Source organism: Antechinus flavipes, chromosome 4, assembly GCF_016432865.1.
Source record: "Antechinus flavipes isolate AdamAnt ecotype Samford, QLD, Australia chromosome 4, AdamAnt_v2, whole genome shotgun sequence".
NCBI classification, from domain to species: Eukaryota; Metazoa; Chordata; class Mammalia; order Dasyuromorphia; family Dasyuridae; genus Antechinus; species Antechinus flavipes.
The window spans coordinates 350,297,518-350,325,038 of record NC_067401.1 but is presented as its reverse complement, the minus strand read 5'-3'; the positions used below and the strand labels follow the sequence as shown (position 1 = coordinate 350,325,038).

The 27,521-nt window shown below is 34.0% G+C and overlaps 1 protein-coding gene across 1 annotated transcript in view; it reads right to left on the bottom strand.

Annotated features, from left to right (window-relative positions):
- The window catches only part of IGF2R (insulin like growth factor 2 receptor), a 149,450-nt gene that overhangs the window by 96,524 nt on the left and 25,405 nt on the right, over positions 1 to 27,521 (bottom strand). The window contains exons 2-4 of the mRNA XM_051998050.1: positions 15,755 to 15,891; positions 2,253 to 2,377; positions 694 to 792 (exon numbers count right to left, since the gene is read on the bottom strand). Coding sequence (XP_051854010.1) covers positions 694 to 792; positions 2,253 to 2,377; positions 15,755 to 15,891 — 361 coding nt within the window. The remainder of the gene's footprint in view (positions 1 to 693; positions 793 to 2,252; positions 2,378 to 15,754; positions 15,892 to 27,521) is intronic.

Sequence of the window (27,521 nt, the reverse complement as noted above, 5' to 3'; positions counted from 1 at the left end):
GAATATTAGATCCCATTATGCATAGTTTAATTAGAAATAGCTGTTGTGTTATTAAAAAAAAAAAAACGAAATAGTCAAGGCAGGTAAAGAAGGCATCCATTTTTTAAGGATTAGGCAAAGCATTAAAAAATTATTAGATTTTAGAAGATAAAAAGTTTTTTTTTTAAATAATACTGGCAACAAAGTTTGTCTGTTTACTAAGGATCTGTCTTTGAGTATGCTGAACACAGAAAGGAGTTAAATAAAGTTAAATTAAAAAAAAAAAAAAAAAAAGCATCCATGATGAGGAATACGTAGAGATTACAAGTTCATGCAGAGACATACGTAATAATCCAGGATCTTTATCCTGATGATTCATTTATTTAAAATGAATAATCTAGTCATAACTAGTATAACATTTAACCCACAGAGCTTGAGAAGGCAATTTATTAAATAATGTCCAGGACTAGTCTGTGTCATATATGTAAAAAGGCCTAAAACGAAAACTATCAATCTAAGTATTATGCCCTTTAAAATTAGGATATCTCATTCTAAACTTAGATACTGTTCAAAACTATTTTAAATAGGCAACTAAGATATACTAGCTTTGTTAAATTGGGGTGTGATAATTAAAATGATCTTTGTCTCTCAAAATGAGCATTTCAACCCTTGTATATCACTAGAACTTAAAACATGTAAAATTTTACTTGTTACCTCTTTATTAGCTTTAAATGTGTCTTTCTTGCAGGCCACAGTAGTTCTCCATTCAAAGTAATGCACACATTCTGTTGAGGTTACAAATTCAGGCGCTCCCTATTTTTAAAAATTATAAAAATCAAAACCACAATTATAAGATGTTTTCTTTAAAATTTTTAAAGTTTCTTTAAAATAAAATCAAGATGATTTAAAGGTTTTAGCCCATTTCTATATCTAAAGATCACTTGGCATTGTCTTAAGTCACTTTGAATTAAAACCTTCAATGCATTATACAATTCAACCGTACCACTGTTAATATGTTAACATACAACTGTGATAATTAAACCATGCAGTCTTTTCTATTCTCGAATTGCAGATTTTTCCTATTAATCAAAAACCATTTATGTCAAAGCTAAGTTCTATACCACAAGCTGAGTTGGAAGACTCATCCCTTTAAGCTCAATCAAAATTTTGGTTCCTTCCATGAAGAATTACTTATGTTGATATTCAATTTCAGAATAAATGCAAATATAATTTATCTTCGGATGTCCTAGAAGATAACAGGTTTCAGGATGATCAATTCCAAATGGCCTAGCAATATGTCTCAGAAGGAAGCACGTTTCTAGATGCATCTCTTATTTGTCGACTTTTAGTTTCTTGTGGACCAAAGATGGAATTAATTAAATGAAGCTAATTAGTTAAAATTTAATTGTTGGCTGCTTTTCATAAAGCATGGATTTGTTAGTTTTACAGCTTTACAAGGAATTGAGACAACTGAGTAACCCAGACTGATCAAAAATTAATAATAAAAGTTCTACTTTCAAATTCCTTCAGGTGAAAAATTATGGCACCAGTATTTTATAAAGATTTTAAGTCTTTTAAGTATATAGAGATATAGAAATATAGAGAGACAGAGACAGAGAGAAAAAGAATATTACTCACTCCATATTTCTGAACACTGAGGTATCTGCTCTGCTTTCGGCAGATTTAAATCTATCAATAGGCAATCACAACATCACAACAGTTGCTCATAAAAATGAGCTCGGAGACTTCTTAACAGCTCTTAACCCCCCCAAATACAAAAAGCTGTTTCTCAAAAGAAAGTTGTTTCCCAAAAAAATCCTCTTGTTAATTACCATTGATGGCAACAGACTAATCAAATAACTGTATGCTCAGTATTTTTTTTAATTTCATTTCTTTATACATTCAAATCCACTTTAACATTTAGTAGTTTCTCAAGGATTATAACCTCTACTGCCTCTTCCCCCTCCATTCCCCTTCTTTCATCATCTTCTCTCTCACCTCATCCCATCCTTCCTCTTCATCTCCCCTAGAAAGGAAGGAACCTACTTAACAACACAAAAATTCCCCTACAACTAACTTACCTACTCTAATTCATCACTCTCTAGATAATTTTGACTCTCACTAGGTAGTGTAGGAGTCATAGTTAGCTTTAAGTAACAAAAAGAGTCCTTTTAGTTTTGCTTATTTTTTCACTTTTGACCAGAATACACAAGTAACAACACACTTGTTATAAGATAACAGACAAGATGTAGAATGAATCTATGTTGACTAACCAGTGTTTTTCCACATAAAAAGGCAATACTACTATGCACTGTTGTCCTCGTATCTTGCTGGAGACAGGAATCCCCTGTATTGAATTCCATCAAGGATTTGGTTCCACTTTTCAAAGTTAAGTCTCCTATGAAGGGGAAAAAGAAAAAGTCAACTATAAAATAGATATACCTCAAACATAATTCCAGTGAAATACAAAAACGGTTGTAGAATTTTTAAATTGAGTTTTACTTAGCAATCAAACTATGCAACAAAGTGTTTCTAAATGTACTGTCATTAAAATTAATTCTCCGAAGTTCCTGATTTAAATGTTACTGTGCAAGCATTACTTGTAATGGGGATATAGTAGAAACCTTCCTAATACAATAAGGATATGAAGCAAGGATGCCCATTATTACTCTTATTTTTCAATGATGTACTAAAAATGTTATTTATAGTAATATCAAAGAAAAAGAAAATAAAGAAATTAAAATAGGCAATGAGGAAACAAAACTATCACTCTGGAGATGATATGTTATACCTGGAGAACCACAAAAAAATCAACTAAAAATTATTTTAAATTATTAATTTTATCAAAGTTGCAGGAAACAAACAAACAAAAAAACACATAAAAATTATCAGTATTCCTATTTTTATCAAAATCCAGCAACAAGAAATAGGAGAAAGTAGATAAACAATGGTACACAATATAAAATACTGGGAGTCAGTATTTTACCTGATAAGACAAAGTCAGAATCTTTATGAACACAACCATAATACACTTTTCACACAAATAAAGTCAGATCTAGACAATTGAAAAAATATTAATTGTTCATGACACACTAAGCAAACATAATAAAAATGACGATCCTACCTAAATTAATCTAGTCAGTGCCATACCAACAAAACTATGAAAAATGTTTTATAGAGTTAGAAAAAATAATAAAATTCATTTGGAATACCAAAATATCAAGGATGTCAAGAGAATCAACAACAACAAAAAAAAAAATGTGAAGGAAGGCGTTCTAGCCATAACATATCTCAAAATCATAAAGTTGTAATTATCTTATTTTTTAATAAAGTGGTAATTATCAAAACAATCTAGTACTAAGAAAAAGCAAGGTAGATCAGTAGAATAAATTATATTATAATAAATGACCAGAGTGATCTGATATATGTTAACCCAAATAGCCACACTTTTGGAACAGAAACTCATTTCACAAAAAGTACTGGGGAAACTGGAAAATAGCATTCCAAAAACTTGCTATAGACTATTCTTCACACCATATAACAAGATAAAAGTCAAAATGGGTACATGATTTACAAATAAAGAATAATACCACAAACAAATTAGAACATAGAATAATTTATCTGTCCTATCACCATAAAATATAAAATAATTTTGATTATATAAAATTTAAGAGGTTTTGCACAAATAAAACTAAGAAAAAAGGAGGGAGATTGTGTGACAAATATCTCTGATAAAGGCCTCTTTTTTTTTTTAAAAATTTTTATTTAATAATTACTTTATATTGACACTCGTTTCTGTTCCAATTTTTTTCCCCTCCCTCCCTCCACCCCCTCCCCTAGATGGCAAGCAGTCCTTTATATGTTGGATATGTTGCAGTATATCCTAGATACAATATATGTTCGCAGAACCGAACAGTTCTCTTGTTGCATAGGGAGAATTGGATTCAGAAGGTATAAATAACCCGGGAAGAAAAACAAAAATGCAGATAGTTCACATTCGTTTCCCAGTGTTCTTTCTTTGGGTGTAGCTGCTTTTGTCCGTCATTTATCAATTGAAACTCAGATCTCTTTGTCAAAGAAATCCCCTTCCATCAAAATATGTCCTCATACAATATCGTTGTCGAAGTGTATAATGATCTCCTGGTTCTGCTCATTTCACTTAGCATCAGTTCATGTAAGTCTCGCCAATCCTCTCTGTATTCATCCTGCTGGTCATTTCTTACAGAACAATAATATTCCATAACATTCATATACCATAATTTACCCAGCCATTCTCCAATTGATGGGCATCCATTCATTTTCCAGTTTCTAGCCACTACAAACAGGGCTGCTACAAACATTTTGGCACATACAGGTCCCTTTCCCTTCTTTAGTATTTCTTTGGGATATAAGCCCAATAGAAACACTGCTGGATCAAAGGGTATGCACAATTTGATAATTTTTTGGGCATAATTCCAGATTGCTCTCCAGAATGGTTAGATTCGTTCACAACTCCACCAACAATGCAATAGTGTCCCAGTTTTCCCGCATCCCCTCCAACATTCATCATTATTTTTTCCTGTCATCTTAGCCAATCTGACAGGTGTGTAGTGGTATCTCAGAGTTGTCTTAATTTGCATTTCTCTGATCAATAATGATTTGGAACACTCTTTCATATGAGTGGTAATAGTTTCAATTTCATCCTCTGAAAATTGTCTGTTCATATCCTTTGACCATTTATCAATTGGAGAGTGGCTTGATTTCTTATAAATTTGAGTCAGTTCTCTATATATTTTGGAAATGAGGCGATAAAGGCCTCTTTTCTCAAATATATAGATAACTTAGTCTAATTTATAAAAATACAGGTTATTCCCCAATTAACAGATGATCAAAGGATATGAATAAGCAGTATTCAGAAAAAGGAAAGCCACACAGTCATATTTTAAAATATTCTAACTCACTACTGATTCGCAGAAAATTAAAACAACTCTGAGGTATCACCACACACCCATCAGAGTGACTAATATGACAAAAAGGAAAATGTTGGATTTGGAGCAGATGTGAGAAAACTGGGTCACTAATGCACTAATGGTAGACTTGTGAACTGATGCAATCATTCTGGAGAGCAATTTAACTATGTCCAAAAGGTTATAAAATTATGTATAACCTCTGATCTAAGAATACCACTGCTAGGTCTCAAAGACATCAAAAATGGTGGTGGAGGGAGGCAGGGAATCAAAGGACCAATATTAACAGCTTTTCCTGTGATGGCTAAGAATTGGAAATTGAAAAGCTGCCCATAAAATGGGGAATAGATAAACAGACTATGATATATTTTTGTAATAGAATATTATTGTGCTGTAAGAAATAGCATACAGAATATTTCAAAAACTCTGAAAAGACATACATGAACTGATGCAAAGTCAATTGAACAGAACCAAAAGAATGTAATACACAGTAACAGCAATATGTCCAATGAAGAACAGTGAATGACTTAGGTATTCTCTACAATACAATGATCCAAAGAACTAATGTTGAAGCTTATTGTTCTACCTCCAGAGAAAGAACTAATAGTTTCAATACATACTGAAGCATGCTATTTTTCACAATGGCATTCTTTTATTTTTATTAGCCCTCTTGTACAAAATGACTGGTATGGAAATGCTTTACATAACAGCATACATATAGCCTTTATCTGGTTAAAATCTCAGGGAAGTGGGGGATGGGAAGGAGATTTTAAACTAGAACTCAAAACTTTAAAAATAAATGTTTAAAAATTGTTTAATAGTGAGGGAAAAAATAAAATGTATTTTTAAATTTATGTAATTTTTAAATGTTACTGTTCGTCATACCTCCCCCAAAGCACTTACAAAAATTTTTTGTTTTTTTTACTGAATGTTTTGTTTATGCCTTTACCAAACTACATTCTCTTGGTGATGCTTTATATTGCGGCCTGGAAGGGATTGGTTTCTTAAAGGTATGTCCTCACCAAACCAGAAAGCTAATTATATATCTGGCCACGAATTGTATGCTGGCTGAGTCTATCATCATCATAGTGGTCTTTCAAGTAATGAATTTTATGATTATAGCAATTTTTGAAAACAATCTATCAAATATAAGGAATTTGGATTTAATAATAAACTATTGAAAAAGCTATGGTACTAAAATCATAAAGTCTTTTAAGTAGCCAAGAATCTGCCACATCATTTCTTTTAACATGATAAAGTTCCTTTTAAAAAGTAATAAATGCTTCAACAATTTTGAAACTTGGTATCACAAACAGTACAGTATTATGGAGGCAATGAAAACCACATTAGATGTTCAATAAATATCAAGTAGTTAAAATTGTAGGAATTCACTGGATTTCACCAATCCTGGGGGAATAGCCTTTTCCCAAGATCATCTCAGTTTTCAACTTTTGCTACCAAGCTGCCTCAGACAGTTTAAAAAAAAAAAAAAATGAGGAAGCCTTACTAGGTAAGTCAGGAAAAAAAGTCTCTAGGAATAAACAAATAAAAATCACTTAAAAGCAAAAAAAAAAAAAAAAAAAGTCTATGGGATTCAAAAATTTTTTAATTGCTTAATTCATTAAATTTTTAGTTTTTCTTTTTTACAAAGTATCCAGTACTTTTTTTTGGTTTATTTATACAAATGTAATTCAGGAGAAGCAAGCTAAAATGAATGAATTCAGGTTCGAACCCTCCTAGTACAGCCATAGTCTAGTTACAACTTATTAAAACTGTAAATCATATATCTGCACTGGAGGAGTTTACAAATGTGAGCCCTCCCATCCCCTACCCAGATTCTAGATCAAAAATCCTGACATTTCCCCCTACAAAAAACCACAGTAATTTACAAATGTTTATCTGAGGGCTCAAAAGCTGGCATGGCAAACATGCAAAACCGGCTTACTTCTACTATGATGTGACTATCGACCCTAAAGAAGACAACCTAGCTAAAAATCACAAAGATTGCAAATTACTATATAGAAAACAATTAGCCATTACATAGGACTCAAAACTTGAAAGAATACACATTTACTATTAAAAGTTTTTCTCTGATTTTCCTTTATAAATCCCTCTTGAAGAAGTATGACCATATAATCAAAGATTATTAAGGTATATATAACAAATATGAATACTCTTAACTTATACCTGTGGCAGCATCTGTGGTGATTTGGACAGATTCTGTTAAGTAAAATAGGCAAATGAGATGCTTGATAATAGTCAAACAAGGCTTGAGGGATGAGATAAGAAAAAAGAAATCTCAAGGATGAGAAATTCAGTTGTTTTGTTTTTAAAGGTAATAAAGAATGTACATGACAACCAACCAACCAGACATAGGAAAATGACAGTTGATTAATTTTGGTAAATTTTGTGTAGAAAGAAAATAAACCTGTCAAGTTTTTGAAAAGAAATGTTAGATTATTAAGTGATGAAAGAAACATCAAATACCTTACATTTTATTCTTTCTCATTTTGGAAAAGATCATAACCTGTGATGAAACATGTTTCCAGTATGACACAAAAACGAAACTTGCATGGGAAAATGGCAACATTTCTGAAACTCGTGTCAAAAAATATGAAACTGTATTGATTTATTTCTTTGTCAGCAATGACAATGCTCACAGAGAATTCATCCATGGGGTCAAATACTCAATGCAGTTTTACTATTTAGAAATTCCTCAGCTTTTGAGCAATGGAAAAGAACAAATTATATGTGGCCCAATAACTGACGTTATAGAGAAAATACTGCGGCACACAATATAGATTTTTAAAAAGTTTAGGTACAAACTAATCACTCAACATTATATTTACCACATTCTTAAATTTCACCTTAGTCATGGTTGTTTCCAAAATTCCAATTTACCCTTAAAAGATGAAGATTTGATGCTACAGTCAATAATCATAATTCATGGAGTTACTATCTTCCACTTGGCCAATAATTTTCAAGATATCATTCTCTTCATTAAGGTTTTCTACCCCTTTTCTCAAGCTATTAATTCTCTTTTCACATGTTTCTTCCATAACTTGAGAAACTTTTTTTCTTTTTTCTTCTTTTCTCATGTGGTTTTAAAATTTTGTTTGGCTCTTTCTCCTACCCCCATCCCCCTGCCAAGTCTTGCTTTTTAACTTTTTCTAGGAATTCTTGTTGGACTTCTATGTAAACTGAATTTTTCTTTGAAGCTATGTATATACGTTTTTTAAAAAAAGTCATTCTCTTCTGTTTGCATCTTGAGCTTCTCTGTCACCATAGTAGCTTTTGATCTAGTTTTTCTTTTTATTTATTCACTCAGTCTGACAACCTTCTTAACTTTGGAATTTATCTTAATGCTAGGCTCAGTATACTCCTTGGAAAGCAAGTAGAACATCTACTCTCAGGTTCTGTCCTTTTATATCCTCTCTTGCTTTCATAGCTTAATACAGAGGCCTGCAAGATTTCCAAAAGTGGTGTAATCTGGGGAAAAGTCTATTCACTATCTTCTTTGTCTGAGTATAAGTTCTTGACCCAGGTTTGGAACTATTGGCTTTTCCTTGGTTGGAAGTTTCAGGAAACTGCTAATGGACTCGGTCACTGTTATCCCACTGGAATGCTGGGCCAATTCAGAGTGTCTGAAGTGATGGTTCCCATTAGGTCTGCGACTCCAATCCTGTTTATTCAACTGCAAAATCACATGCTGAGTTAAAAGAAGGCTAGAACTGAGTCAATATTCTGCTCCTGGGATCAAAGTCACAAAGATAGGCATATTTTTTTCCCTAGAACTTGTTCCTTACTCAGTACACAACTAGAACCCATGCTCACAACTCCTCCTTTCCATCTTATATATACAATCCGTACTATGGTAACAGATAACAAAGCTGCCAGATGGAACCTATTCCTATACCTAGTAGTAGTTCAGGAGTCTCTAATCTCTTTCTAACATGGCACTTGCTAGTCAGGTGCCTCTCAACTTTTAATCAGTTCCTGGTTAATGGAATGCATGCTTCTGACCAAACCCTGAACCCAATTCCCATAGATGTACTCTCTTTTCCTTAGTTGCCCTGGGCAGAAAAAAATGTGGTATGATACATTGTGGAACAGTGGAGAAGTTCTGCTGTGTCCGCTCACTCCACCATCCTGGCTCTACCTCCACAGACAATACTTGACAGAATGCAAAGCTCTAAAGATAGTTTCAAAAGGGGAAACCCAAAAAAACATTTTGCACAAAGTTAGCATTTTTGGAATTAAAGTATAGTGCTGACAAGATCATTCATCAGAATGTGTGGAATAACAAGCAGTGCCTTAAGCATAAAACCCTCCCTCCTACTATGTCTTCTTCCCAATGCTTTCATCTCTATCCAGCTGTATTATAATATTCTCCAGATTCAAGGCCTTATGAAACCTAGTTCTACTTTTTTCTTTTTATTTATATATTTCTCCTCTTCACTGACAGGAATACATCCATGATGTGAGGTATTATGATAAATCAAGTATGTTTTTGCTAACCACTTACTATAACAATATTCTAGGCTCTGAGGATACAAAGAGAAAAAAATGAAATACCTCCTACTCCTAGGAGTTCAATATAAGGAAATCCAATATGTACATATATAAGTATATAAAGATAGAAATATAAACATAGAATGTTTAAACAAGGTATTATAGAAACAAGGTATTATAAATACAAAATAAATAAAAGGTATGACCAAGTGTTTCACGTTCTGGTAGTTCTATCAACATTGATAGAATATTTCAAACTCCCTTCCCACCCCATTGGCTAAATCTCAAAGAAATAGGGGGGAAAAAGGCCTCCTATATAATGTATAGCTCTCATCACTTTTCTTTGTTATGTAATATTAGATATATAATTATTTTCAACTTGCATATTTATTTCTTTCCTCAGGAACTTTTTTTTTTTTTTTGCTGAGGTAATTGACTTGCCTAGGGTTACACAGCTAAGAAGTGTTAAGTGTCTGTGACCAGATTTGAACGCAGGTCCTCCTGACTTCAGGGCTGGTGCTCTAACTACTGCGCCAACTACCTGCCCCCAGGAACTTATTCCTAAAGCAATATTTTCTGTTCCACAGGACCCAATCAACAACTTTATGACCTGAACTGACAGAAGTGTTCCCTATATCAATGTTTACAGGCTGACTCTCCCCAAAACAGAAGAAAATGGGGAGCTATAAGTTCTTTAGAACAATGACATATGATATAAAAGTAGAAAAATTAGTTTCAGCAGGTAGCAAATATGTAGGATGGACTAGGGAAAAAAATGAGTTAAGAAGCTGATACTCCCAACAAGAAATGATGGGAGCCTCATTTAACATGAAAGAAAGCCAATACTTAAAAAAAACATTTGTAGCTAACCACTATCCCACAAAATAAGTACTGTAAGAATTAGGGCTAAAAAAAAGTACTTTAAAAGTGATATATGCTATCATTTTCAGGTTATAGATTCACATTCCTAATGCTTGGGTCACAATAAATAAAAACAATAAATTTTGGCCTGTTTCTAAAGCTAGAAACCACAACTAGAGATCTAAAACCAGACCTCTAACTCCAAGGACAACCAAGAAATGCAATCTCTTAAGAAAACCAACTCATTTTCTTCCTAAGAAAATCGAGTCACAGGCAAGATCCAGTCTTTCCAAAGATCTGCATACTCTCCCACACATGTACATATTTCTGAAATTGGTAACATCAGGAGAATAAAAATGAATTTCATAAATACATACTTGGGCTGTATAGAAAAAGGGAAAGCCCAAGACTGTTATATATTTGCTCTTATAGCGTCTGGATGACAGAATTTTTACTCTATTAACCCTCTCCCCTACGTGTTGTTCTTCTGAAAAGTACTCAAGAATTTAATTTTTGCCTACACTTTTTTCAGTAAATTAGGAAGCTCTCTACAAAACTGATTCACCATGACAGATTCAATTTTTATTTTATTCAGATTATTTTGAATTCTTCCTTTTAAATAAAAGATAAATAATTTCATATATTCCTGAGATGTATAAAAAAACAATTTTTTGTAATTTAAATCTTACTGTAAATACACTGGAAGAGGTAGCTGTTAAACCTGAAAGGAAGGTAGGGGTGGGGAAATGGGGGGAGGAGGTAGTGTGTGTTTATGTGTGTATTCCCTCTCCCTCTTTCCTCACTTGCATCACCATTTTATATAACAAGGAACTGGGAACCTGCAAACAGCAGATTCCCAGTATTTAAGGAATTTGGCTTTCAGACAAGATCTATTGTTTCACTGGTACAGGAAGCTCCAAAGGGAAACTTAATATCGCAGGATAGGCTCACCCACTTTGCAACTAATATTCTTAGAGAGAGCTTCTTAGTATATAAGGGGAAAGAAATGAATCCACCAAGATTGACTTGGAAAAGTCTTTATCTCCTATGCCAGAAAGCCTCTCATTTGTGGTACATGAAGAATTTAAAAAAGCAGAGACTTATATGGACTAACAGAAGTAAAAAACAGAAAAAAATATATACATAGCAATAAAGCGAACAGAAAAACAATGAAACAAAACTTAATGTAGTGCAATTATTTTTACCAAAACAACAATTTGGAACTACTACTCCCACCTGAAATCACTAAACTGTGTGTACTTCTTGATCTAGTGATACCAGTACTATATTTAAGAAATTCAAAGAAAGAGGAGAGGTTAAAAAATTATGTTTTATGAATATAATAGACTATTAGTATAAAGAAAGATGTGATGATATGGTGGTTTCTAGGAAAATCCGTATGAATTGATGGTGAGTGAACAAAACCAAAAGTATAATGTATTCACTAACATTATATAAACTCTCCTTCAAATCTCTAAATTTCATAATGACCAACCAAAACTAGAGAGGAATTGTGATAATGCATGCTATTCACCTAATGAGAGATGATACTCAAGATGCAGAATTAGCCATCTATTTCAGATTACGTATGGTTGTTTGAAGGATTTTTTTTTGAGAGGGTAAGGTGGGAAAAAAGTTATTAAAGAGAATAAGGGAAGATAATATAGAAGGAAAAGGAAAGAAAAAAGTTAAGTCCAAGACTTTAAAGTAGACAAACCAGACAGCTTTGAAAGCTACAGGTTGGACTTATTAATACAAGCTGTTCACAATAAATGTATAATTTCATGAAAATGTCCATTTGATTTTGTGCTTATTAAGAATAAAAATAAAACATAATGACTGAAGTGAGACACTATATATGATACACTATACTCTTTGCTAAACTGGTATTTTTATTCTTCCCCAATTTCTGTTAAAAGAAATGATTCTGTTGAGGTGGACTGCAGAATATGTTTGAAAATGGGTGACATAAAAGGTTATCAATTAAAAATTTTTAAATAAAGAATCCTATAGTTCATCATTCTATAAAGAGAAATCCAATTACAAAGCAAATCATCATCTAGTTTTCTATTTTATGAAAATCTGATTTTTGTACATGTGGTTTACTGACAGTTGTCCTATCTTTTTGTGTTTCATGAATTTGTTTTATATACATAATTAACTGTCTTTGATATCTTTTGGCATAGTGTATTTTCCTGTTTAACTCTTTTAATTAAATTTGTTTTGCCTCTCTTGGTGGAGGACTGCTACCTCTTATTTCAGCTGAAACATAATTTTTTTTTTAGTTTCTTATTTTAATTCTGTGTGACTTTGTTTCACAAATATCTTGTAAATAGAGTATTGTTAGATTCTGCTTTATAATCTATTCTGATATTCTCTTTTGTTTTATGAGTGAATTTGTGTTATTCATGTTCAGAATTGTGATTATCATTTGATTTCATCTTGTCCTGTTTTATATCTTTCTTTCATCCCTGCCTCCACTTTATAAAGAAGAGAATGTTCTTAGCAGCTGTGCTCTGGGTTTGATGCCAATCCAGTTTTTCCCTTGCTTCTCTTCTCTTTCCCTTGCCCAGGAATTATTTATATCTTCAGAGTTTAGCATAGTTCTTATCACATTGTTTAACACGATGCTTAATAAGGCAGGAAGTCAGTGCTTAATAAATGCTCATTAATTAATTCATGGAAGTGTAGACTATCTATTTATCTATACAGCTGGAAGATAGGTTTTGGTGGGAGGGCACTAGGAGCTAAGGGAAGATCAAAAAAAACTTTTATGTGGGTCAGGGGTGAGTAACTTTTTTCTGCCAAGGGCCATTTAAATATTTATAATATCATTCATGGGCCATAAAAAATTATCAACTTATAGAACTTAAGAGAACTCTATTAAATGGGAAGTTGTTGTACCTGGTTTTCAGCTAATCATCATCTGAGGTTGCCTCTGCAAATGATTTTGGGGGGCCTTAGGGCCCATGGGCTAGACATTCCCTACCTGTAGTATAACCGTTGCTTTTACTGAATCTAAAAGGAAACTAAGTGTAGGTAAAGAGAGTTGGGAACAACCATTGCACAATCACAGAGATGAGAAGTATGGATGTTAAATGTAAGTAACAGCAAGAAGGCTATTTTAGGCACAAAGGAGAGAAATATATAGTGAGATTGGAAAGACAGGTTGGGGTTAGCCTGTGGGAAGGTCTTTAAGTGCCCTGCAGAAGAGTTTATATTTTAACTTGGAAGAAAGAGGGCCATGTTTAACATATATTGGATTACTTACTGGCTAGGGAAGGAGATGAGAAGGGAGGGGAAAAAATTGCAAGGGTGAATGTTGAAAACTATCTTTACTTTTTTTTTTTTTTTAATAAAGCTATTATCAAAAAAGAAAAATGACAAATGCTAAAAGGGCTATGAGAAAAATAAGTATATTACAGCACTGCTGGTGGAATGTGAACTGGTCCAGCCATTCTGGAAAGCATTATGGAATTATGCCCAAAAACCTATTAAGTTGTGCATGCTCTTTGAGATCTAGAAATACCACTAGGACTCACTAAAAGATAAAGAGGAAATGTGCCCACATGTACAAAAATTTGTGTAATAGCTCTTTTTGTGGTGCCAAAGAATTGGAAACTGAAAAAGTGCTCATCAACTGGAAAAAAGCTGAACAATTTATTTATTTTTGAATATAATAGGATACTTTTATGTTTTAAAAAAATTATGAAGGGGATGACTTTGGAGAAACCTAGGAACTCTGACTAACACAATGACCAATGATAATTATAGGACTCATAAGGAAACATGGTACCCACTACCTGAGTTAAGGCAATACACTCAAAAGCACAAAATATTGATTTTTGTTTTTTGTTGTGAGTTCAAATGTTGGAGTTCTTGTTCTTCTCAAAACACAGCCGGTTTAGCTTAGAGCCCCCCCTCCAAATGTCTCCAAATCCAAAGGTTTTGTCCTTCAGCCTCTGCCTCTGCTTTCTTCAGCCTCCAGCCAGCACCACTCTTCATGTCATTCCGGTGAAATCTCCCAACGTGCTCTGTGTCTGCAACAGAGTGCTCCTCTCCAATGCAGCTGAACTCTCTTCCGCGACCAGCCAGCTAAGTGAAATATGTTCTTTCTTGCCTCGCCTCGGAGAGAGGGCTTCTGGCGTAATTCCGCTGAAATCTGACCGAGAGCCTCTGTCTGTTTCTTTTATATAAGAGGGATGAATTGTGGGATACGAGAGAGGGGGATTATGGGTTTTCTCCCATAGAGCTCTCTGGCTCAAAGAGCTTCAAGGGAGGTGTGAATTCCCAAAGTTACAAAGTTTACTTTGTGAATCTCCCATACTTGTGAACTCCAATGAGTAAAGGTGCAAACACAAGCATTGTACTAATTAGTTCTACTTAGTACCTTGTTTCAGGTTCTGCCCAAAACATCTTCTTGTAAGATTAGATCAACTCTAATGAGTTAGCAGTTAGTAAGGATTCCAACAGTTTTTGGACATGGACAAGGTGGCAATTTGTTTTATTTGACTACACAAATCTGTAGCAACGGTTTTGTTTTTCTTGCATTCTAAGTGAGAGAGGGAGAAAAGGCAGATTTTCATGACAATCAAATTTAATTTTGAAAATGAATTGTGATAAAAAAAAAAAAATACTCTCTGTAAGAAATGACCAGCAGGATGAATACAGAGAGGCTTGGCGAGACTTACATGAACTGATGCTAAGTGAAATGAGCAGAACCAGGAGATCATTATACACTTCGACAACGATATTGTATGAGGACATATTTTGATGGAAGTGGATTTCTTTGACAAAGAGACCTGAGTTTCAATTGATAAATGACGGACAAAAGCAGCTACACCCAAAGAAAGAACACTGGGAAACAAATGTGAACTATCTGCATTTTTGTTTTTCTTCCCAGGTTATTTATACCTTCTGAATCCAATTCTCCCTATGCAACAAGAGAACTGTTCGGTTCTGCAAACATATATTGTATCTAGGATATACTGCAACATATCCAACATATAAAGGACTGCTTGCCATCTAGGGGAGGGGGTGGAGGGAAGGAGGGGAAAAAAATCGGAACAGAAACGAGTGCAAGGGATAATGTTGTAAAAAAAATTACCCTAGCATGGATTCTGTCAATATAAAGTAATTATTAAATAAAAATTTAAAAAAAAAAAAAAGAAAAAAAATACTCTATTATAGTAGCTTAAAGAATGTTAATGAAATATTCAAAAATCTTACAAAGCTAGACCTTTTTAAAAGGACCATCTCTTAGCTTTTCCAACCCAATGACATTTGACAAACAAAAAATCCTAAAAACCTCAATTTTAAAATAATTAAAGAAATATAGAAGCCACAGGGAGAATAAACAACTTTATATTTAGGATACAATCACTGCAAATGGTTATAATGAAGAAGAATCTTTAGAACTTATTTTTAACAAGTTTTTTAAAAGTAGATTAACTTACCTACTGAACGATAAGATGAATTCTTCAAATCATATGCACAGATGGCACTAGACTCACATTTGGGAATACGCATATTTCCACAGAGATTTATTTTATAAAGTATACGTCTTTCAATATCAGCAGCTTCCCATGTATAACTAGGAAGAAGAAAAAATAATCATTACATTCTAATAAAAATGAAACAATTTTACAAGTCAATTTTGTTTAAGAAAGCCTCTATAATTAATAAATGCACTTCATTCTTCCAAAATTACCATACTGTTATTCTGACTGCAAGCACACAACAATTAAAGACTACACTTCCTAAAATGATAAACTTTAAGAGGGGAAAAACACATGAGTATGTGTGGATTTATATTGGCTAGATTTAAGAAAATATACACCTTATAAAGATTACTATGATAGTCCTCCAAAAATCATAATCTGTACATTTCTAGCTCATCACATTACTTTCATCTCAAGGATCAGATATACAACTATTCCAAAAATCAAAAAATAAGAAAGCTGAAGGCAACAGTCAAGGAAATCTAGACCCAATGCCCTTCTTTTGCAGTAAGGAAAAATGATACCCAGAGAGATTAAATGATTTTCCTAAGGTCACAAAGAAAGATTCAAGGCAAAATCAAGATTAGAATCCAGTTTCCCAGACTCTCAATTCAGTGTTTTTACACAACAACAAATATCTTACAGGGAACCTACTGAGTGTAGGTAAGAGGCGCTTTGAGGTTCGGAAAGGAGAGAAGTACGATAAGTACAAAGAAAATACCATCTAAGTAGGGAAACAAAGAATAGTTAAATAACAATAATAATGCTTTAAAATTAGGGTAAAAAAACAGTAATGATATCTTATGTTGAAGGGGTAAGTAATAAATAGTAATGTTTTAAATTTCAATTTAGACAAAAGCATAAGATATGCATGACCAATAAGAGATATAGACTGGTTTTAAACTTAAATTACATGTTAAATTAGATGGTTTTAAGTTATAATACTATCATTGGTTTTATTACTACTTTATAATATTATAATCTAAATCTTCGCTTCCCTTTACAAAATAATAATCAATTAACACTACCTTGTTACCACCTTGGTTCAGGCCCTCATCATTTCATTCTTCATCCATTACAAGAACTTTCTAACTGATCTACCTGCCTTGCTCGATTCAATCCATCCTCCACTGAGCTACCAAAATAATCATAAAACACAAATTTGATCATGCTATCCTTCTATGAAAAAAACATCCCTACATATTTTCAGGAGTAAATATAAAATCCTGGCTTTTAAAATACATTATAACATACCCATTTACAATAATACATTGTTGGTGGAGTTGTGAACTACCATTCTGGAGAACAATTTGAAACTATTCCCAAAAGGCTATCAAACTGTGCCTATCCTTTGATACAGCAATGTCCCTACTGGGATTATATCCCAAAGAGAGCATAAAAGAGGGAAAGGAACCCACGTGTGCAAAAATGTCTGTGGCAACCCTTTTTGTAGTGGCAAGGAACTGGAAATTGAGTGGCTGCCCATCAGTTGGGGAGTGGCTGAATAAGTAATGGTGTATGAATGTAGTGGAATAATATCTATAGGAAATGATCAGCAGGATGATTTTAGAAAGACTTGGAGAGAAATGAACTGATGCTAAGTGATATGAGTAGAACCAAGAACACTGTACACGGCAACAATATTATGTGATAATCAACTGTGATGACCTGACTCTTTTCAATAATAAGGTGATTCAAGCCAATTCCAATAGACTTGTGATGAAGAGAGCTATCTACATCCAGAGAGAGAACAATGGAGAATGAATGTGGATCACAACAGTATTTTTCACCTTTTTCTGTTGTTGTTGTTTACTTGCTTGTTTTTTATCTCATTTTTTTTTCTTATTGCTCTGATTTTTCTAGTGCAGCAATAACCTATCCATTTACTACTAAAATAACTAACTAAATACTAACTAATAACTAACTAAATACTAAGAAATAAATACCATCAGGCTGCTCGAACTTTGCATTTACAATTTGGGATAACAAAAGAGGAACTAGGACCATAGTAAAAAGCTGTACAGCTTGCCTTCCTTTCCACCCTACCCTCCTACGCTCCCCTCCAGGGAAGAACACTCGTGGTTTGAGACCCAATGAAATCTGGCAAATGGATGTGACCCATTATAAATCTTTTGGTCACCTGTCTTTTATCCATGTTGTAGTAGACACCTTTTCAGGATTTAGTTTTGCAATACTAGCAGAGACAGCCTGAGTGGTCACTGAATTCCTCACACAAGCATTCGCAATTATGGGTGTGCCATAAGCAATAAAAACAGATAATGGACCTGCATATACTTCCAAACATTTTGAACACTTTTGTGCACAGTATAAGATTTTACACACCACTGGCACACCCTTTAATCCTCAAGGCAATTGTAGAAAGAAGAAACAGAGACATTAAGACACTCCTCTAAAAACAAAAGAAAGGGGGAGCCAGCGACCCTAGAGAACTTCTAAATTTAGTTCTCTAGACCATTCATTTGTTAATTTTTGATAAAGATGCACTGGCTCCAGCAGACAAGTTTTATAATCCACCAGAAGAGCAGTGTCCAGTGCGAGCTAAAATAACCTACCATTTACTACTTTTCCAGTTTTCTCACTACTCTCTATAATACTGTAAACCAGTGACACTGGCCTTCTCAGTTACTCAAATAAGACATAATCATAATATCTTTGAAATGTATTTTCTCATTAGTTGTTCTTCCTCATCTCTACCTCGTAGCTTCTTTGAAGTCTGAGCTAAAATCCCACCTTCTATCTAAGGCCATTCTCTCCCCCATAATGCTACTGCCTTCCATTTGTTGATTACTTCCAATTTACCCTGTGTACAGCTTCTTGAGAAGTATATAGCTGAAGTTTGCGTGTTGTCCCCTCCATTAGACTTTGAGCTCCTTGAAAGAAAGGATTATGACCCTGCCTTTCATGCCTAGCACTAGCTGGTTCTTAATGCTTAATGACATAACCACCAAGCAGCCCAAAGTAAGCATCTGTAAATTTACCATATGGAAGAAACATTGAAAGAGAACAGCAAAATCATCTTCAGGAAAGAAAAAGAAAATTCCATTTACCAAGATTAATTAAACTTACCTACCAATGGCAGCTAGGATGTGAAGTTCAATTGAAGAAAAAAATAAGGCAAGCCTATCCAAAAATAGGAAATAAACAAAGGTGTATGTGATACTTATTCCAATTTATTCTATGCAGAGTTGTGCTTGTAGTTATCCTATTAGATCAAGGTCCTTGAGAGTAGGGACTGACTTTTTCTAGGTATCCCCAGTAAATGGATGGGGCCTGGTGGAAATACAGGTGCTTAATAAATGTTTACTGAATAACAAGTTGAGATTTCTCCAAGCTCTCTAATTTACAACCTTCCACTTCCAGATACTAGGGAACAATAGGGTTCAGTCATCTAATAGTACTTTTTATCTAAAGCTGTGATCTTTATCAGCCTAGGCAACTCCCACTCAAAAAAAAAAAAAAAAAAAAAAAAAACCAACAGAAGTCAATCAACATCTTATTGCCTCAGGCGGGGCAGTACTTGAACTCAACATCCTAATTTGGATACCCCTGGCCAGGTGTCCCATTTCAACCTATCTTTCATTTAGCATCAAGCCTGGTGCAAAGTCACCAGGCAACAACATCCCCTTCATCATCTAGAAACCTAGTCCCTGTCTACACCAATATACTGAACAGTGAGTTTAAATATCAATAGTTAGTTAAGCTAGTCAGTACTCCAAACATTCCTCCTGGAGCCAAGAAGACTTAGATGGCAATCAGAAAAATACATCATAAGCAAAGCTTTAAGAATGCAATATACACACTAGACATTGTAGTGGCAAAACATTTGCCCAATTAGCTGACCCTGAATAATCCTCAAGGAATATCAAAACTAATATTCAAAAGTTCATGTGAACTTAAAGAATATTAAGATTGTGTTTTTAAGAGCAACAAACCTTAAATTCCTTACAAACTAAGGGGGGGAAAATCAACTTCCTAACCAACAAAAAAATTTTAGAGGGTTGAATCACTAAATTGTTTTACACAATTTAAAGTACATGAGTGGTTTGTAATAGGGAATGGCAGAATAAGTAGGAGAGGTATCAAAAGTGATGTCAAAAGAGACAGTAAAATCTTTTTTTAAAAATGCACAGAACAGAACAAAACACTGATAAGCAGGGCAGTTTTGTGAGTAACACATGGTTGTTACAATTTTTTTTAAAAAGCAAGCAACATGAAATTCAGTTTGAAATACAATTATTTTTAAGTTGTGAGATGCATAGATATAGATATAGATATAGATATAGATATAGATATAGATATAGATATAGATATGGGCAAAACTCTTGGCATTTAAGTTCAGGACAGAAAAAAAACTTAAAGAAAGCAATTCCAGAGCAAGAAAAAATGTATAGACATATAACATTTCTACATATACATGTATATATTCCCTTTTGCAACTTAGAATCTTGCTGTTATATACAGCCCCGAAATCTCTGATCTGCAAATATTAATATATTATAATGTATTTTAACATGTGTATTTTTTTACATGCATGACAACAGAACAAGTGAAAAGGCAATCTTTTAGAACGGACTGATTAGGTAGGAGTCCATTTCAAAGATCTGCAGGACATCAAAAATGCTACATTATGTTCAAACACTGTTAAAATAGAAGCTCATCACTATTATTAATATTTTACCTTTTCATTTAAATAAACAGTCCTTAAAACAAATAATCAGTGTTCATAGTTGGGGAGACAGAAGACAATAAAGATTTCTCAGATTGGGTGGAGAAGAGAATAAGAAGTCTAACTCTGATCAACAGAGCAACTGAGCAACAGAGAAACTGAGCAACAGAATGATAAACATTATTACCACTATTTGAATTTAAAACACTCTAAATAAACTTTCATCTTTTTGAAAGCAGACATGGTACAAATCATCAAAAAAAAATTTTCCTCTCAAAAAATTCCTGTTTTTTAGGGGTCTCATTAAATTGGCTTTGGGGTGCTTTTCTGTAAGAGATGGCAGAAGTACTTAATTTTGGGAAGTAGATTATTGTCATGTAACTTGGAGGATGAAAATCAATCCAGATCACAGTCATGTGAGGAAAATTAACAAGGAAAGTTTCAAGACATTTAATAGCTATATCAAGAACAAACACCTCAATGATATCACTGACAGCACTTATGAATTATGTCTGAAACAAAAATTCAGCAAGAAAATGATTCCTAATTAGTATGGCAGAAACTAGGCATTGACCCACACTTAACACCGTACACCAAGATAAGGTCAAAATGGGTTCATGACCTAGGCATAAAAAATAAGATTATAAATAAATTGGAAGAGCATAGGATAGTTTACCTCTCAGACCTGTGGAAGAGGGAGGAATTTATGACCAAAGAAGAACTACCGATCACTATTGATCACAAAATAGAAAATTTTGATTATATCAAATTGAAAAGTTTTTGTACAAACAAAACAAATGCAGACAAGATTAGAAGGGAAACAATAAACTGGGAAAACATTTTTACAATCAAAGGTTCTGATAAAGGCCTCATTTCCAAAATATATAGAGAATTGACTCTAATTTATAAGAAATCAAACCATTCTCCAATTGATAAATGGTCAAAGGATATGAACAGACAATTCTCAGATGAAGAAATTGAAACTATTTATAGACATATGAAAATATGCTCCAAATCATTATTAATCAGAGAAATGCAAATTAAGACAACTCTGAAATACCATTATACACCTGTCACGATTGGCTAGAGTGACAGGGAAAGATAATGCGGAATGTTGGAGGGGATGTGGGAAAACAGGGACACTGATACATTGTTGGTGGAATTGTGAATACATCCAGCCATTCTGGAGAGCAACTTGGAACTATGCTCAAAAAGTTATCAAACTGTGCATACCCTTTGATCCAGCAGTGTTTCTACTGGGCTTATACCCCAAAGAGATCCTAAAGAAGGGAAAGGGACCTGTATGTGCAAGAATGTTTGTGGCAGCCCTGTTTGTAGTGGCTAGAAGCTAGAAAATGAATGGATGCCCATCAATTGGAGAATGGTTGAGTAAATTGTGGTATATGAACATTATGGAATATTATTGTTCTGTAAGGAATGACCAGCAGGATGAATACAGAGAGGACAGGTGAGACTTACATGAACTGATACTAAGTGAAATGAGCAGAACCAGGAGATCATTATATACCTCAACAATGATACTGTTTGAGGACGTATTCTGATGGAAGTGGATCTCTTCGATAAAGAGAGCTAATTCAGTTTCAATTGATCAAAGATGGACAGAAGCAGCTACACCCAAAGAAAGAACACTGGGAAATGAATATAAACTGCTTGTATTTTTGTTTTTCTTCCCAGGTTATTTATACCTTCTGAATCCAATTCTCTCTGTGCAACAAGAGAACTGTCCAGTTCTGCACACATATAGTGTATCTAGGATATACCGTAACCTATTCAACATGTAAAGGACTGCTTGCCATCTGGGGGAGAGAGGGGGGAAAATCGGAACAGAAGTGAATGCAAGGGATAATGCTGTAAAAAATTACCCTGGCATGGGTTCTATCAAAAAGTTATTAAAAAAAAAAAAAAAGAAAAGAAAAGAAAATTATTCCTAAAGACAATACTGAAAAGTTATTCCATAAAATGCCTTAACTGTCCTAGAATTCGTCAGATTACAGATAGAAAACACAATGTAGTGGTTAGAAAGCTGATCTCAATGGTCTAGGTTCAAATCTCACCTCTGACACACACAAGTCCTTTAGATTCAGTGCCCCTACACACCTAAGACTAAATGTGGCAGATATGCATTATTAGTGATAGCTTCCTCTCTTTGCACCAGTGAAATCACTGGTCTGGGCCAGATATATAGATTTATTTACTAATCAATATTTGTATAGGAATATGAATGTCATATCCAAGACATCTGAAAAAGCTCTCCCCAAAAATTTGGAGGGCAAATTCACTGAAAAAGCAATGAACAAAGACAATTCAACTGATATATAAAAACTGGTAAACTGAAATAGTCACTACTGTGCTCATACATGATATTATTTCCCTGGTCAGACATCTGATTTCCCCCCACCTAAATTTGTCTATTCTACATTTCATTCCTTTAGGAGCCATGAAGCTCCTGAATGGAAAATCTAGAACCAAAGGACTAGAAAGGTATAACAACAACAAAGCATTTACACTGTGCTTTAGGATTTATAAAATGCCCCAACTAATAAATGGTCAACGGATAAGGAAAAGATAGATTTCAGATGAAGACATCAAAGTTATCTATAATCATATGGAAAAGAAAAGTTCTAATTCACTATTGATCTGGAAAATGCAAATTAACACATATCCCAGGTACCACCTCACACCTATCAGATTGGCTAATACGACAGAAAAGAAAAACAATAAATGTTGGAAGGGATAAATGAGATATATTGGTAAGTGTACCAATAGTACTAATTAATGGAATTGTGAACTGATCCAACCATTCTGGAGAGCAATTTAGAACTTTGTCCAAAAGGCTTTATAAAACTGCCTATCTTTTGATCCAGCAATAGCACTGCTAAGTTTGTATCTCAAAGAAATAAAAAGAAAAAGAAGTGGGAGGACTTATTAGTACAAAAATATTCATAAGCAACTCCTTTGGAGTGGCAAAAAAAAAAAATTGAATTGGAGGAGCTGCCCATCAACTGGGGAAGGATGAATATGACTATGCTATCAGAAATGATGAGCAGGCTGAGCTCAGAAAAAGCCGGAAAGACTATATTAACTGATGCAAAGTGAAGTGAGAACCCTACACACATTAACAGCAATACTGCATGATACACCTGAAAATGACATGGTTATTCTCAGCAGTACAATGATTTAAGACAATTCCAAAGGACTCATGTTGAAAAATACTATCCCCCCTCCAAAAAGAAACAACTAATGGAACCTCCCTGAAGATCAAAGCATACAATTTTTTACTTTCTGTATTTTTGTGGGGCTTTTTTTTTCCCTTTGGGTATCTTCTTTCACAACAATATGGTAATGTTTTGCATAATTGAACATGTATAATCTACATCAAATTGCTTTCCATCTTAAGGAGGGGAAGTGAAAGGAAAAGAGAAAGAATTTGGAACTTTGGTATAGAGGATCAGCAACAAGCAGATCTCCTAAAAAGCTATACAGTCCTAGAGTTAGTCTCACTAAGGTTTTTGTTTTTGTTTTTGTTTTTTAATTAGTATTTAAAATTGTCTTCACATTTGGGAGAAAGAAAAAAATTTTTTAATTTGCAAAATGCTTTGCATGTTATCTTTTTTTTTGTTCTCACAATTCTGTGAGGTAGTTAACATTTTAAGATTTTTAGGAAACTAAGGCTGACATGTTAAGTGATTTACCCCAAGTCACATAGCTAGTAGGAAAAATTGAATTGGGTCTTCCTGACAATTATCTACTGTGACATTTACACTTTTTAGATGAGGAAACAAGCCTATTCAAACAAGCACATAGACAATTTTCGACTAAAACACATACAAAAAGTACTAATGCCTCAGAATTGGGAAAGGTATCAAATCAAAAGAAAGAGAAATTAAGACCCAATTGATCCCAGGACAAGGAAGCAATAAAATAATGAAATCTGGCTAGTCTCTAGTGACATCGTGGGTCAAACTACAAATTAAACTAAGTTTAAATTGTGCTCCAGACACAAGGTGGAGAAACCTTGATTAAATCATTTAATGGGTTAGTGTTAGTTTGGGGAAATGAAAGGTGAGGGAGTTTAAAAGAGATTTCAAAGTGACAAAACTGCTTAGTAGTATTTCCTAGTTGAATGGACATGCTTTTGGGAAATGGCTGCTGCAGTTTTTCTCCTGCTTTCTTTTCTTCATCAGATCATTTCTTCCCTTTATTTTTCTTGGGCCCTGTTAGCTCATTAAAAGACCAGTAATTTCAACAACTTAACTTCACCTTTCTTGAACCTCAATTTCCTCCATCTAGAAAATGGGAGAACTGAACTTATTGAGTCTTCTAGTTCTCAATCCTATTATCCTCTGACATAGGCAAATCTTTGCTCAAATGCAATTTAGTTGTTTACTAGTCAATGGCCACAAACTGCATAGATGAGGGTGACATCTATGCACACATTATCTGAGTCACAACATAAGCAGGCAAAAGGGAAATGATGGGAAAAAATATCTGACCAACATATAAAGGAACTGAAACATGATATGAAACACAAGAAGTAAAACCCTGATATTAGTAACAATCTATTTTGATTTTTTAAATATTAAAATTGTAACTGTATTAAATAAATTAAATAATTTCCCTAACCCCACCCCAAATTGGAGAAAAAAAATTGAAGCAGCAACTTCTCAAATGCCCATACACATAGCAAACACTGTTAGGACAGTTCGTGATTTTAAAATCTCCTTTTCAATCTACCATTCCTCCTCCAAATCCTGTCCAGTGCCCTAAGACCATGAAATTTTGCTTAATTTTTCCAGTAGTAATTTAATCCTAATTAGAACTGTACCACTAACTGTATTCCCAAAAAGATCATAAAAAAGGAAAAATGACCCACATGTGTAAAAATGTTTATAGCACCCGTTTTTGCAGTGGCAAGAAACTGGAAAGTAAGTGGATACCCATCAGCTAGGGAATGGTTGAATAAGTTATGGTATATGAATGTTATGGAATATTACTGTTCTATAAGAAATGATAATCAGTATGATTTCAGGGAGGCCTGGAAAGACTTATATGAACTGATGCTGAGTGAAGTGAGAAGAACCAAGAGAACATTGTACACAAAAACTACAAGATTATGTGATGACCAATTCTGATGGACTTGGCTCTTTTCAACAATGAGGTAATCAGGTAAATTCCAATAAACTTGTGATGGAGAGAGCCATCTGTATTCAGAAATATGAGGGACTGAATGTGGATCACAACAGTATTTTCATCTTTATTGTTGTTGCTTGCCTTTTTTTTCCCTCTCTCAATTCTTTTTTCTTTTTGGTCTGATTGTTCTTGTGCAGCATGATGGATATGTATAGATGGATATGTATAGAAGAGTTGCACATGTTTAACATATATTGGATTGCTTGCCGTCTGGGAGAGGAAGTGGGAGGAAAGGAAGGAGAAGAATTTGGAGCACCAAGTTTTGCAGGGGTGAATGCAGAAAACTATTTTTGTATATATTTTAAAAATAAAAAAAAACTATTAAATTTAAAAAAAAAAACCTAAAAAAATTTTTTTTAGAAACCCTGCTCCCCTGAGCTTAAAACGACCTATTCAAGGAATTGTTGCTGAGACTGGCTTTGGAATTCACAAAGATAAGCAAATTTTTTGTAGCCCAGCACTGAACACATTTAAGCATACAAAAACATAGGCTTATTCCAAAAACTGAACCTGCTTATTTCAAATAGATAACAGGCCATATCTTTTCATGTCACTTAAATTTTCCTTTTTTCTGTGGCATTTGCTATCTAAATACCCCTCACTAGACATTTGCGTTATGTACTCAATTATCTTTCTCATGTATATAAAACTCCTCAAATGTAGGGTTGTTTCATTTCCTTTTTTCTCCTATGGCACCCAGAACACAGAAGTTGTTCAATAAATTTTTAATAATATTGAATTGGAAAAAAACAAACAGCTGGGACACTTGGCATGACAAAATTTCACCAATACCTCTGATAATTTCAAAGTGTTGGACAGATTCCAAATGGCAATTCATAATATAACTGAGGTGAGCTATCACGAAGATCTTAGTCTTGGAGCTAGAGAGAATCATAGACCCCAGGACCTAGTACAGAGAAGACATTTAATAAGTGCTTATTGATTAATCACCTGATTCAAAATCATTTTATTTTGCTTTGAACCTAAACTCTCTGACTCAGAATCCAACACTCTTTCTACTACACCATAACTTTTTATCCGGAAGAAATTTCCACTCTGTTGATAGAATGTAACAAATGGTTACCACAATAAAATTCCTATGCAATGGCAAAAATTAGGCCAATCCTTCAGATTTTGTTATAATATATGATCTTCTCTATTCTTTCAAAGTCTTGAGTGCAAAGATTGCAAATAACACTGGCTTGGTTCAATGTGACGAAGCCTCTTAAAAAGGAAAACCTTAGGGGCAGGTAGGTGGCGCTGCAGTTAAGAGTACCAGCCCTGAAGTCAAGAGCACCTGAGTTCAAATGTGACCTCAGACTATTAACACTTTCCTAGCTGTGTGACCCTGGGCAAGTCACTTAATCCCCATTGCCTCAGCAAAAAAAAAAAAAAAAAAAAAGGAAAACCTTATTAGATTATATTGACTTAGAGATGACATGCTATTTTTTTCTCAAGTTCTTTCTTACCCCAACAGCATATTTTACTACTGGCTCCTGAGGCAGTTCTGCTTTCTCCTCACATCTCAAATAGCCAAACCTCTTAAGAGAGGCCTTTGTTACTAACACATAATGGCCCTCTCTAAAATAATTAATAGTTTATCCCCTTTCCCTCACTGACTGCATTCTCACCATCATCTGCATCCAAATTTAGGCTCTGAACCCTAGAGAGAAAAACATATCCAAATTTACCTTAGCCATCTCAAATTCACTTTGCAAAAAGATAACTGATTAGCTACTAACTGATAAGTCCAACCTAATGGGCCAAGTCACAACTGTCTTCAATAATTTTGGAAACTTCCTTTTGGCCAATACATCAGGCACA